Genomic DNA, 14,381 nt, shown 5'->3' on the forward strand with positions numbered 1-14,381 from the left:
CACACGTTCCCAAGAAAGGCTACCCATTAAGCCCTCGTGCATGCATTTCCAGTAATCTCTGAGAGCCGAGAAACCACGCATTTCCAGTAATCTCTGAGAGCCGAGAAACCTTAAGTACAGTCAGCACAACATGACATGGCCGTACATGTACTACAATTGCAAACAAACCGCCGTGCCCCATACATGTCTGTGCACAGTGAGTGTTAGCACTGCAGTGACATGACGGTGGTTCATCTGTGTGTTCACTGAGCCAGAGTTACAGGGCGTATGCACAGTGCTGCTCACTGAAATCCGATCGAGTGAGTGAAGCACGAGCCGGGAGCTGAGTAGCCCTGGCCCGGAACACTGTGCTGTGAAATGGTGCCGGGCGCAAACTTGATTCACACGATCGCATTTCATTGACCAGCCCTGCACTGCACTGTGCTGACCGTATTCGCACCCAGAGGATTGCCTGTTTGATGTGTTTAATGTGCTATCATGTAGGTGTCCATTGAACACGTTTTCGCTTCACAAAAAAACATGACTGCCTTCCCTGAAAATCACCCGCTAAGAATTAGTGTGCATGGCAAGGAACTATGTAGGGATCGCATAATTATAACCTCCACTAAACAAACAAACACACACACACACACACACACACACATGCAATCGTTTCTTAGATAGCAATCCATTCTCGTGTATAAGGATTAACCTGGAGATTTTACGAGAATATCAATCCAGGAAAATGTCACAAACACAGTAGAGATGCAGGACCGCTGAATAGTCTTGGGCGTTGGGCGTTAGTTCGGACAGTAAGTGACATGTTCAACACCAACCGTGGAATGTATGCTTTTTGGTAGACGCACGCGTGAAACTTTCACGCCTATCAGTAATTACTAGTATACTGCAATAGCATGCATGTACAGTGTACTTTAGGTGCAAATTATTTCAAACATTGATATTTTTCCCGAAAACCTGCTATGCATGCTTTCCAATCCGCTGAACTCAATTCAACCATCCACCAGCGGAGCCAAGTTTACATTTCTGTTACGAAAGTAAGGGTACAGAGCCGCCTCTCACCGACAGCACCGCTGGAGAGTTCTGCTTGAATGTTGTCGACAGAGAGATCAGCGGAATCATCGCCTGGCAACGCCATTGATCAGGGTCCTGGCCAGAGTGAATAGCTTGGGTGGCAAAATGGGGGAAGCCTTCCTCGCTGGCTTCCGCTGGAGATCGTTTAGCACTTGGCTCAGCCATGATGATTTCACTGCAAATGGGTGGACAACACGAGGTGGAACTACAGCCAACAACGAAAACTACAAAGGAAAGAAGGGGGAAATGATCGGGGGAGTTTTTCTTTGCCCAGCACACAGAACCACGACACATGCACAGGACAGGAGCTAGGTGACGCACCTTTCTGCCCCACGTGCTTTTCTAGTCACGTGGAAGCTTCTGGGGTGATCTACGCACGTGCAACTCTATCGATCGTCAATATGCGAGTCTGTTGAGTAGACAGGTACAGGTAGAGAGCATTCAGGATTCAGGACTGAGCATGAGAGGGAATAGTCTGGAAATCGTCTCTGTTCATGGCATCAAAATGATGTCAAACTGTTACTAATTTCATCGACTCTATCTAGAAAGAAGAGCCAGGGAGAACTAGTACTAGTCAGTGGTGTTGTTCGCGCTGTTGCCTCTGTTGGCTCTGTGTAAGTCCACTACTCTGTGTGTGGTCGGGTGCAGTGAGTCAGTGACCGTGACTTGACTCACAATGTTGCTAGTCAGCAGCTTACATGACTCGGTTGTTTTGCACTCTCACGGTGATTGGAAAACTGCGACTGAGTGAAGACTATTATTTTGTCATGTAATCATGGTAATTGTTTCCTTCTCTGTGCCTATGATTCGAAACGGCTCGTACGGTACATCTACATCTCTACATGGTTGCGCGATCAACGGTTATCGACATCTTCTCGCTCAGTGACCTGGCGACGCTTTCTCTCTGTCTCGCGCTGGAGATGATGATCACCATCAGGTACGGTTGGTTCACTGGCCATGGCCTGGATTCTTTGCCTTGACCTTTAGCTTTACTTGAACAAGATACCCGTTCAACGTTAGTAACTAAGTAAGTTACTTCTTGAAGTACATAGCGACTACGCTACTGTTGTATGTCATGACTTGACAGTTGTACTAATGTAGTCCTGTTTTCTGGATATGTTCACTGAAACTGACACACAAATGAATCATGGTCAGGGACATCACTAAGTCAAGTGTCACTTCACCCGGTCACCACTGGTCACACACAGAGCTGCAGCTAGAGTAGAGTAATACAGGTAGACTCCCTTTAATTCGAACCTCAAATTGCCAGGCCCTAACTTCGAATTATCCAGAACTTCTAATTATCCAAATGCAGCCCCATGCACTGATATGTATGTCAAAATGCTTGAAATCGCATGCTGAATATTTTTTGCACATTTTTATTTGCATCAACGAAACATAGGTGGTCGTACCGCGTTCTATTTCTTTCCTGGCGGCAGACAGATGGAATGCTCTTCCCACTGACTGCCGTCAGGCCCCGTCTCTTACTCTGTATGTAAACATGGTAAAAATTCACCTAGGGTTCCCAGTAAAAAGGCAACGCCTGTTGGGACTCCCCTAGTAAAATAATAAAATCTACTACTACTACTACCGGTCATGTACAACGGATCATCAAAACACTGGATCGACACAAAATCATTTTGACATTATCTTCATCTTCTAGTGAAGAAGTTGTCAATCACTGCAGCTTTCCTGAAACAATTTCAACGGAAAAGAACTGCGCTGCCTAATCCACGTCATGAAAGGCTGTCGAACAGCAGCACGTCGTTCTGAAGAACGGAAGTGGAGCATAGGCATCGACAATATTTACGACAATAGTGTTGTTGTTCGCCAACATCCCCGCGCACGAGCTGGCGCGGCAAGAAAGGCCATCGAGATCCGCGAAGAGAGTCAGCCACCTGGAAGAAGTCGTCTTCAATCAAACCTTTGCAATTTGCCTAGCACGGGCTTGAATCAAATTTCGAGAGAAGGTGGGTTTCTTGAACGCTATAGTCGATCCTGCAGCGGACCATCAATCAATTTCTGAGCTACTCTTGGCTAGAGAAGGAGAGGAGAATGAACTTCGAATTACAAGGATAGCAACTCAATCTCACTTCGAAATAAGCGTTCAAAGGACATAGCCAATGTACTGTAAACAGCTCTTCTGTACGAAGACTGGGTTCGAATTATCCAACCGGCGCACTTTTCGTACTTCGAATTATGCATTCGATTTTGACTTGAAGTGACTTGCAAAAGATCGGTACGACGAAAAAGTTCGAATTACACGGAATGTTCGAATTAAACCGTATTCGAATTAGAGGGAGTCTACCTGTAATAATAATATTAGTAATATTAGAAGGCTGCGTTTACACGACAACGCTAGGCCAGTTTTCCGTTTTCAGTCCTGCATTTCTTTTTCCGTTTTCGTACGTTACCAGTCAAAGCCGATCCGAGGTGGTCTCCGTTTGTATCGTTTTCAAGCGTCTACACGTACACGAGAGCAAAGGATCCGCCAAAGTTCGTCATGTGCCAAGTGTTGCCGTGGAAGCACCAATCACACTCAAGTAAATGGTTGAAAACAGGCACACGACAACACAAATAATAAATTCTACTACTACTACTACTACTACTACTACTACTACTACTACGTCACATGACGAAAATTGGAAAAAAAATTTGGATTGTCGGTAGGGGTGAAACGATTAGTTCGAATATTCGAGTATTCGTTCGAAAATTTCAAACGAGCGAGTATTCGAAATTTTGCACTCGGTCGTTTTTGTTTTTTTTGGTATTGGCATTCTATTTTTCAAAAACTTTTGTTACACCGCTCATCCACTAGTAGGCCACTGTACTGTACTGTACATGGTTGCATGCCTTATGCATTCCTTTGAGTCAGTATTTTATGACTTGGACAATGCGATCACCACGGCAAGTAACGATCTGAGATATGAAAGCACTTATGAAAATCGTTACTTTACACTCTGTACAAGACGTTGGCGACTTTTGCTCTATGTTCACAGATAATTTCTCCCGAATTGGTCGAGAACTCACAAATCTAGCGCTTTTGAATTTTCATAATATACTCGAAATAATCGGATACTCGATCGAATATTATGAACGAGTGATCGATTGGTCAAAATAGATACTCGTTTCACCCTTAATTATCGGAGCCGTGTAAACGGCCGAAAACGAAACAAACGTGACGGAAAACGAGGCCAGCACACCGTTTCGACTGTTTACACCAGGTATTGGTATTGTACTACTCCCTGGTTTAGGCCAAGGAAAAAAAAAGCTAGATGATCGTCCCCGTCCGCCCCAGTTTTTGTCAGCGCCCCAAGAAATATTTTATTTTTTAAATCGTGAGTTTTTGCCGAAATCGTTGGTTTTTTACCGATCGCGGATGCAGGAAACATGTGCACGCTTTGTTTAATACTTTCTTTACTATATGGACCACATACTACTAGTATATCACAACGTCAGTATCGATCTGCTGAAGAAAGAAAAAGAAAAAAAGAAAAAAAAAGAAAAAAAGAGAAAAAAAACCTTGATGTTGTTGTGTACACTGTGTGCATGAGAAGGTAAAAAGTAAAAAAATGAAAATAAAATCCTCCCGCCCTCCCCGATTTTTCCAAAAAAAAGGACGATCATCTAGTAATTTTTTTTACTCGGCCTTACACACCCAAATTTATCCAGCAGAACATTTCCGTTTTCAAATTTTTCCACCTTGGCCAGCGTTTTGGTGTACAACTTTTGCGTTTTGCTCCACGTACCGTGTAAATGAACCATGGATTAGATCCGAAAGAATTTCGTTGCGTTTTCGCCCCCAGCGTTGTCGTGTAAACGCAGCCTAAGACTTCACAGAACTAATTACTTCGGAACGAGTTGCATATGCAGGGACACACCTTCTGCATGCCCACCCGCAATTAGTAAATACTGACTGAGTATTCGAGTCTGTGCAATACTAGTATCTGAACCCAGGCCACAAATTGTGATACAGATGCCAGTCGGCTATCAAGTAAAGCTATTTTTCATCAGGGATATGTCTTGTACCAAGAGTACATAACCCCAAGAGTGTGCAACTCCAGCTATGGGGTCTGCGACGGCAGAACTTCACATCACGTGATGAACCCGTGCACTCTGTGCATGATAGATACTGGGTTGTACGCAGCCCAGCTTTGGGTACAACTCTCTTGTGGTCACTTTGCACTGTTTGCCAGCATAACCTTTTGAACCATGTCACGTGATGTGAAGTTCTGCCGTCGCAGCACAGCATAGAGGTTGTGCAGGCAGTTGCACACTCTTGGGGTTATGTACTCTTGCTTGTACTGGTAGCACTCCCTGATTGCTCATGCAGCTACAGATTTTGAGCAGCCTTTCTAACTACTGGACCCAGATTTCACGAAATACAGACATCTACCCTATCATTTTATCACCATAGGCATAAGGCCACATATCACCACAACGACTTTTTTGGGTGCCTGATTACAGTTCACCACATTTCTTGTTGTTCTCAACGGTGAAGCTGACTGGAATAAGTTTCAGCAGTGTCACTGTGCCAGAAATCACAATGTTGAAATTCACACACACACACACACACACACGCACAGTCACGTGTGTGCACACTAAAGCAAAAATAATCAACAGGCAAGTGCAGCAGTGCTGCTCAATGAAATCTGACCGAGCTACTTAAAAGCACGTGCCGCGCGCTGTGCAGCCCTAGACCTGCGAACGCTGGGATTGTATCACTCGTACATGTAACGGTGCAAAGCTGACTCACTCGATCGGATTTCATTGAGCAGCACTGCACACGCACCACTAGAATAAGACAGTGCGCATCATGCACTAAAGCAATGGGCCCCACACAGCTCCATGCCGCTCCTATGTGTGAGCACCAGGCAGCCGTCAAATACATGAACTTCAAATTACATGTACCGGTAATTGACGACTCCCTTATGAGCACATACTAGTATCCATAGTGAGCTTATAAGACCAAGTCATCATTGATCAGTCGTGACGTCACGCCAATACGAAAGTACCTGCAGCGCAGATTTACAGTACTCGGGTCACACCAAATTCTCTGAGTGTACACATACTAGTGGGACACGTCTAAAGCAAAAACACTTGAACATGCCTTGAATGGTCTAAAAAAACTGCGAGAAGAGAGTAGTAAAATATCTACTCCTGCTACTGTGGTACAGGTACATGGTATCAGTTCATTTCCCAGACACGTTCATGAACAAAAATAAAGGGGAGGGGGAGCAGAATGCTCTAATGATTATAGAAAATCTGCACTAGCGATGTACATTGTGAACAGCACACCAATACGAACACTTGACGAGTGCAAAAGACGACTAGGAAAGTACTTGCAATCCGTGGAGTGCTTGCAGGTGGGGGAAAAAAGAAGAAGGAGAAGTTGACATTGCAACAAAACTGACGAGACTGAAGTGGATAGACTGGACGTGGATGCGACCAGACAAGACTGCAAGCCTAGCTAAGAGAGCAGGAGCAGCTGCGGTGTCAACTAGTGTGTTAGTGCAATGCACATCACGACGAAATCCATTCGATTAAATAGGGATGGAGTAATAAGGAGTAGAAAAATAGTACCACATATACTTGAATGGAGGAAACTGACGGCAGAACACGCCATCGCTGTCTAGCAGAGAAGCAACAGATACCCATCACTGCAGGTGAATGCTGAGATCAGCTGGATCGGGAACGACAGGGTTCAACAAATATCAAAATATGACTTGCCCCAGCAATTTGACTTGCCGCGAGAGGACACTTTCTAACTACACTCTGGCTTGATGATCTTGCCGGGGACAACTTGAATAGGCGCAGTGAGTACCTGGTTTGCACACAGCTCCTCTAGACCCTAGTGCACAGTACACAAGCGTAGGTAACAACATTGAGGAGGTTAGAAAAACACAAACAAACACGAGCCAAACATTTCAGATGCCAATAGTCAGTGACTCAGTGTACTAGTAAAAACAAAAGAAAGAAATTGGACAATTCACCAGTGCAGCAAGACATACTTCATGCACCAGACACCCGCACATGCTGCAAAGGGAGTCGTACCCAAACCAGGTACGACTCTCTGATGATGCAGTATAATGAATCCTCATTCTGCCTTTGTTATCGACGCTTATCGTGTGTGTGTAGGTATGCCCGGTTTCGCTTACCTCTCCAGCGTATGACGCCATGGGAGAGACCTCACAGTCAATATCGGTAGTATGTGGCATTGACGAGGACCTGCAGCAACCGCACGTGCAAGGCAACAACATGATCGCAGATATCAGTTCTGCCACACAAAGCCCAACTTGAACCCCTAACATAACTGGATGTCCAGCATTTGTACAGAGGACCTGCAGCAACCAACTGCACATGCAAGGCAACAACATGATCGTAGATATCAGTTCTGCCACACAAAGCCCAACTTGAACCCCTAACATAACTGGATGTCCAGCATTTGTACAGAGGACCTACAGCAACCAACCGCACATGCAAGGCAACAACATGATCGTAGATATCAGTTCTGCCACACAAAGCCCAACTTGAACCCCTAACATAACTGGATGTCCAGCATTTGTACAGTGGACCTGCAGCAACCAACCGCACATGCAAGGCAACAACATGATCGTAGATATCAGTTCTGCCACACACAAAGCCCAACTTGAACCCCTAACATAACTGGATGTCCAGCATTTGTACAGAGGATCTACAGCAACCAACCGCACATGCAAGGCAACAACATGATCGTAGATATCAGTTCTGCCACACAAAGCCCAACTTGAACCCCTAACATACTGTATACATGTAGCAGGAAATTTTTGGACGGAATTTATTTTCGTACGATTTCGTACACGGCCGCTTTCGTACTAAAATAATTTGTTCCTGTGAAGTTATGTACACTATACATGCGTACCGCATGCAAACACGTGCACCACTGTACGAAAATAAAATCCATACGAAAGGTCGAAATTCGGCTTTGTCCGAAAATATTTCCGTCCGAAAATTTCCTGCTATACAGTAACTGGGTATAAAGCATTTGTACAGACACAAGACAGATCATTCTATGAGCAGGCTTGACGCAGGTCGTAGCCAGGATTAGGTCCAACTGGTCAGCAATCAGGTGCAGAACACAGCACTCTGCCAAGGTATAATAGGCGTAATACCGGTATAAGCACAACAAGATAATTGGGTTCTAACCAACCGAGCACAGTCCAACCCAATTGGCAGTTTATCGGTTGCGTTGGTGCTGGCTGAAACTAGTCCCAGGGTCCCTATCACAGATCATACATGTTTCGCTTCACAACTACTACATGGACCATGTACAGTACCTATCAAGGTGACCACTCAGACAAGGCAACCACCTGTCCCAGAAGACCATTGCAACCGGGACCAAGGGATGCTATTTCCAGTCAAATGACCCTGGATAAGGAGCCCACCTGATTCCAGAGACCATGTTTTGAAGGTCCCTTGAGCGGTCGTCTTAGACAGGTTTTACTCTATGTGATTTACCGTATGCGCCAAGGGAAATTCCCCTATTTATTTAAAAGTCCTCAAACAACATACCTTGCAGGGATGAGAGGCAACACACTGCCTTCGCTATCCATGAACTTGCCGCCAGCGGCCAATACCCATCGATAGTGTTGATTCAGCAGTGAGCTCCGGCACGTTGCCGGCGTGTCTTTGGCTGCGCCAGGGCCATTCTTGAGTGGCGCAAACTCGTCTTCTCGTAATACTTCCAGCACTGCAAATTGCCTGGAGAAGAAGGAAGGCGGACAACACAAAAGAAATAGCCACAATCTTCACTGGTCATCAACCGTAATCCCTTGCAAATATTCAATGCCAGGTCAAATCTGACAAGAGCACAAGGCACACACAACAAACTTTCCACAGCTGGACTATCTGCTGCATGTGACCAAAGTAGCGTAAAAGCCCGTAATAAGGCGCCGGGCGGAAAAGTTAAAGAACATGGGCGTCAATTCGGGCCCGGGCGCTATTTTGGATAAGTAAAATCAAACTTATTTTCACATCGTGTACGATAAGGTTAGCACGATGCACTGTACACTATACTACCGTACCGTACATGCACGTGGAGCTGCACATACACTGCACTAGCTGTGTACTGGGGTGGAGCTTTCGCCCATGGGCGTTTACACGGAGTTGGGCTAGAAAATACTCGAAGCTCCCAAACAGATGTGAACCAGGGAGGGGGGGGCATTGGATGTTATTTTAGCTAATCTAAAATGTTCTGGAATAGCAAAACCAAAGCCAAAGAAAATAAAGCAGCAGTGGTACTCACTTAGAAAACTGGAAGACATCGAATACAAACTTTTCCATTTTAATTCCATTGGGCGTGGTTGGCGTTGTGATCGAGCCATCGTCGCTCACGAACGGAATCTTCTTCTTTGCTACATGATGCTGAAGAGAGCTGTCGTGCTCCGTGACGATCGACTCGATGAAGTCTGTTGTGAAGTAGTGATTGCAGATGTTACCGGCATTAAACGTAAGCCGGCCGTCTTCCCGCCGTAGCTCTGCTGTCTTGAGCGCAATTTCGCTGTATTCGACCACCTGAACAATGACAAAGCAGACAAGAAAAATACAATCACGTCCACTACACATGTACTCACAAATACGTTCCCACAGAAGATATGGTACACTGTCTCCAGTCATTGTCATTTCACGAATTCACGAAATGTTATTAGCAGCAGAATTGCTCTTTCCCAAGATAATGAAACTGATGCCAAACTCTGACCCATTCCAATAATTCCTATTGTAGAATTCCAAAAGAATTCAACTCTTTTCCCCAGTGTATGTTATCTAAGCTCTAAGCCACAATGTATTGCAGCATCATTACTAAATCTATCAACGGATCGATCAATCACCACAATTAATTACCAAAACCAAGAGCACTGTTCAGGTCCGAGCTACACTGACCTCATAGTGACCGTCCACTTGGCACACCACACCGACGGCTTCCGTTGGGAAGGCTTTCTCCACAACCTAGGCACACCACACAGCGGACAGGGTATTGGCAGAGGTCTCAAATAGAGCGCACAATCATAGCCCGTAGTCCCGCGCCAAACAAGATTACAAGAGAAGAGGATGTGATCAACACACAGGCAATCCAAACATTGGAGTGTTTAGCAACAACCCTACAGACCATTCATTTGAAACTGACACCCGAACTTTTTAATTTACATCCTCGTATCAGGCAATAAAAAAGTTGATCAGTGTTTTCTTTCACATCCCTGGTTTTCAGTGGGTTTCCCTTTGCCAGTTTTTTTCCGGCTCTAGAACCCACGCTCAGGGTTCTTGGTATGATAATTTCCAGTTTTATTCACACCATAATTATCTCTTTGGGTTTTTGAAAAAGCGTTCTCTGATTTTTATATCTCTTCGGGTTTTTGAAAAAAACGTTCTCTGATTTTTGTACAGCCATTTCTCAAAGCGTCCTTGAGTAAGTTCTCAGCAATGCATCGGGCCAGTTTCAAATGACACACACACCTTATATATTGCCAAACATGGCTACATTCCATAAACCGCAGATGCACGACTGCAGATCTGCACTATTTTTACATCGATTTTCTACGCACTCCCTAACATGGCTACATACCATAAACTGCAGATGCACAAATAGTACAGACGTGTACTGAAACCATACACTAAACTGTACTACATGTACACAGTTTTCGAGATGCCGCCTTTCCAAGATGTCAGGTACCTTCTCTTTTAGATGCTACCTTGTTCAGCTTTCTGCTCTTTTTTAATTTTTATAGTAATTTCTGGACAAAGGATTCAGTTGCATACTCTCTGCCTCATTCCTCTGATCAAGCCTATGGGCACAGACACACCTGTACAGGGGTTTCGTTTCGGCGGCGAAGCTTTAGAAGAGCGAGGCAATTTGCCTCTCCAGAAGAACCAGCTGTGTAGGGTCACACATACAGACTGGGCAAGCTACTTTGGCGGAACAGAGAGAGCAAAGTGGACTGAGGTGCATACGGTACAGTAAATCCACAAGGACCATGAAATTCTCTCTCCCCCCCCCCCCCCCCCCCCGCATTTTTATCGCATGTGCATCCTACACATACATATTTGTAGTAGCAAGTTCATATACAGCAGAATGCGGTGTTTCCCACTGCAGCGGAAACGCAGAAGCGAGAGTGCCGCTCCAAAAAATTTAGGAGGCAGCGGATTTGAGTTCCCGCTGGAGCGGTAGTTGCGCCTTCCGCAGTTGCCATGGTATTTTCCGTTTCTGCAGGGTCGCTTCAGCTGACCCGCTACTCTTGAGTGCAAGTGTGTGTGTGAAGTGTGGCAGAAACCGGTCAGGATAAATTAAACATGTACTTGATACGAGGCAAGCAAGAGAGTACACCGGAAGCAATGAAACATGCCTAACCTTTGCGCCACAATCAGCCGAACGTTGATGGCAAAAGCCAACAAACACCGGATCAGCCATCTTCACAAGGATATTGTCGACGCAGTAAGCATGCATGCACTCCACACCACGGCGACGCATATCCGCAATGACATCTGCTGAACCTAGGGCAGAGTAGAGACCGCCGTTCCCGTCTGGTGCCCGCGCCACCTGATGAAATGGCGAAGAGACAGAAAGACAGAAAGAGAGAGGAATACTTCAGGCAATCACATTGCCAGTACGTACAAAGCAACGTCAGAGCAGCAGCTAACAGAGTCAATGATCAGTCGGATGACCATGCTAGGAGAGTGGGTACAACTACACACAATACCGGCAATGAAGAAACACCATGTTAGTGTGGCCAAGAAGCAGGGGGGCTACATGCCAAGCACAAGATGCAGGCCGTTGCTGGTGGCAGCGACAAGACAATGACTACTATCAAGCACACTAGTATATAAGTTAAAATTATGAATTACAGCAGAGTGGAGAGTAGACACGTAAAATAAATCAGCACTCAACATACCTTGTGCTTGCCGGCCAGTATAATCTGGCCCTCAAAGGTGAAGCACGGCAGCATGTGCTGCTCAAACACTATCACATTATCTGCTTCCAGGCCAAAGTAGCTGTGCTCCTGGAAGAACTTCACTGTCTTGTCTTTGGTGTGTTCGCTTGTCATTATGTACCTGTTCAGCACAGCAACAGGTTGTAACAAGACAATGCTCGGCATCACGGACTCAGAACCGTTCATTGACACCCTAAAAGCTTGTGGTAGTACGAATGCCGCTGGACGTACACAATACCGTAGTGTCTTGTATTAAAGCCTATCTCATACAGAAGCCTGTTTTGAATACACGCCTGACTTTCAAGATACACTGTCGGCACATACGCCTGGTTTCGGTGTTGACACACAGAGAAATACTTGGCTTGAATAGAAGCCTAGCCCTGATGTCGGCTTCCACAAGAATACGCCTGGTTGTAATACGCGACAATACAGGGTATGTACAAATACGGTAATGTGATCGAAACTATGACCTTGCACAGTTCATGACCAATGTCTGTACGGTTGCAGTAGACTTGCTACGCCAACCTAATGGCAAGAGCAATGGCAGGAAAGTGATGCATACCTCCCATTGAACTCAATAAAATAAAGCCACACAAAGATGAACCATCCATTAAAAAAGAACTTCAAAGTGTGAGTGCTGCACGCACGCTCACCGCCTGGATTGTAGCACAACACAAGAGGTACGTCAAACTGAAAGTTCATTGTACCAAGAGTACCCCCACCCAAGACAATAGCCGATAATTTTGAAATTTTAGAGTCCAGGTGGGTGTATTTTATTGATTCACGGGGTACCCGGGGCAAAAAGTGGTACGGTCAATACCGTAGTGACCGTACCGTGTCCAACGCCCCTGTAGTGTGAAACTCAAGCTATGGGGTCCGCATCTCCGCGACGGCAGAACATCACGTGATAAACCCGTACACATTATTTGCACCCTGTGCATGATTGTATACCAAGAGTACATATGTACTCTTGGTTGTACGCAACCCTGCTGGTCACATTGCGCTGTTTTTCAGCCCAACCTTTGAACCATGCTGCGTGATGCGAAGTTCTGCCCTCGCAAATTGTGGCAGGTACGCACGAACCTGGTGCACATCCCCGGCAAACACAGTAAAACCTGTGTTTGCCGTACCCGGTACCAAGCAGAATCCTGTATCGACCGGACAAATTGTCATGCACCAAAGCGATGTGGATCGAAAGTGCATACCCGGATCAAGCGGAATCCTATCATATCGGGACAGTTTCGGCTGCGCTAAGGACGTCCGGCTAGGGCAGGTTTTTACTGTATTCGTCATTCAGTCATGGGTGGATTCACTGCCACTCATGATTTTTGTTCTAATCGGTTCTTCTGTCATCTTGAGATATTCCTACTGAAAAATAAAAATAAATAAATAAATTTGAAAAACAAGCACATACTCACCATGGTATGACCCCATGTCGATTGGTCAACTTGAAAGCTAGCTCTTGCAGCTTGAGTAGTCTCTCTGCTTGAAGCTGGTACAGTGTTTTCCCTGAAGGTAGCTGGACATTGTACATACCCTTGGGATACGGTACGCCCAGTCTAGTGCCTTGACCACCAGCCAAGAGTAATGCTGCAACTTTGCCCTCTGCTATCAATCGGAGACCAGAATCAAACAGTTGCTTGTGCTCATCGCTGCTCATGCGGGATGTACTGCCGCATACCTTTTCCGGGACCGGTTCCAGGCGCTCATCGCTTTTCGTCTGGGCTTCACTCAGTCCAGTTGTGGCTTTTCCAAAGTACTGGCATACTCGGTCTAGATCGATTGAACTGAGGTCATCGTAAAGTTCTTTTTGATTTTCACTAGACAAATCATCCCAAAACTGCAACAGGTGTGATTGGCGATGCTGCTCCAAACCTTTCCTCAGACTTGCTAGGTCCATGGCTGAGGCACCTGCAGCTACCTTCCACTTCTACTACACCCACACAACTCAAGGACTACTTATAACATGTAAAGGGATGTTTTCTAGAAAAGAACTACACAATGAATAAACTGTCACACGAATACCAAAGGACGTTTTCTGTCGAGTTTATCGAAGCGCGAACTGCGAACTCTTGACTTTACTTCTTGTTGGCTCTCGGCGACTTCCCGCGCGTCACCATGTCACAAGTGACAAGACCCAACTCACAACGATTTGTACACATGCATCGTGCATATGGTTACTTTACAAGTGCATGCAGATCTACGTGCATGACAGAGATTTTGACCCTTTTTTTTTTAGATCGAGTGCATGCATGCAAGTCGGATGCATTACCAGGGATATCCGGCCGGGAGTCGTATTTTACGACTCCCGCGCGCGATCCCGGCCTGGCCTATGCACCATGTACCATG

At 45.6% G+C, this 14,381-nt stretch overlaps 2 protein-coding genes across 2 annotated transcripts in view; both read right to left on the minus strand.

Moving 5' to 3' along the window:
- The window catches only part of LOC135816084 (cystathionine gamma-lyase-like), an 11,552-nt gene extending 10,203 nt beyond the window's left edge, over positions 1 to 1,349 (minus strand). The window contains exon 1 of the mRNA XM_065329453.1: positions 1,060 to 1,349. Within this exon, the coding sequence (XP_065185525.1) occupies positions 1,060 to 1,236 (177 nt within the window). The 5' untranslated portion in view covers positions 1,237 to 1,349. The remainder of the gene's footprint in view (positions 1 to 1,059) is intronic.
- Positions 1,350 to 6,098: 4,749 nt separating this feature from the next.
- LOC135816083 (UDP-N-acetylhexosamine pyrophosphorylase-like protein 1) lies at positions 6,099 to 14,146 on the minus strand. Its single transcript, XM_065329452.1, has 8 exons — positions 13,451 to 14,146; positions 11,994 to 12,153; positions 11,453 to 11,641; positions 9,991 to 10,056; positions 9,356 to 9,624; positions 8,623 to 8,811; positions 7,230 to 7,299; positions 6,099 to 6,922 (listed from the first exon to the last, which is right to left on the minus strand). Exons 1-8 carry the CDS (start codon positions 13,930 to 13,932, stop codon positions 6,836 to 6,838), a joined length of 1,512 nt encoding a protein of 503 aa, XP_065185524.1. The 5' UTR covers positions 13,933 to 14,146; the 3' UTR covers positions 6,099 to 6,835.
- Between the last annotated feature and the right edge of the window lie 235 nt (positions 14,147 to 14,381).

This window comes from Sycon ciliatum, chromosome 4 (assembly GCF_964019385.1).
Source record: "Sycon ciliatum chromosome 4, ocSycCili1.1, whole genome shotgun sequence".
Classification (NCBI taxonomy): domain Eukaryota; kingdom Metazoa; phylum Porifera; class Calcarea; order Leucosolenida; family Sycettidae; genus Sycon; species Sycon ciliatum.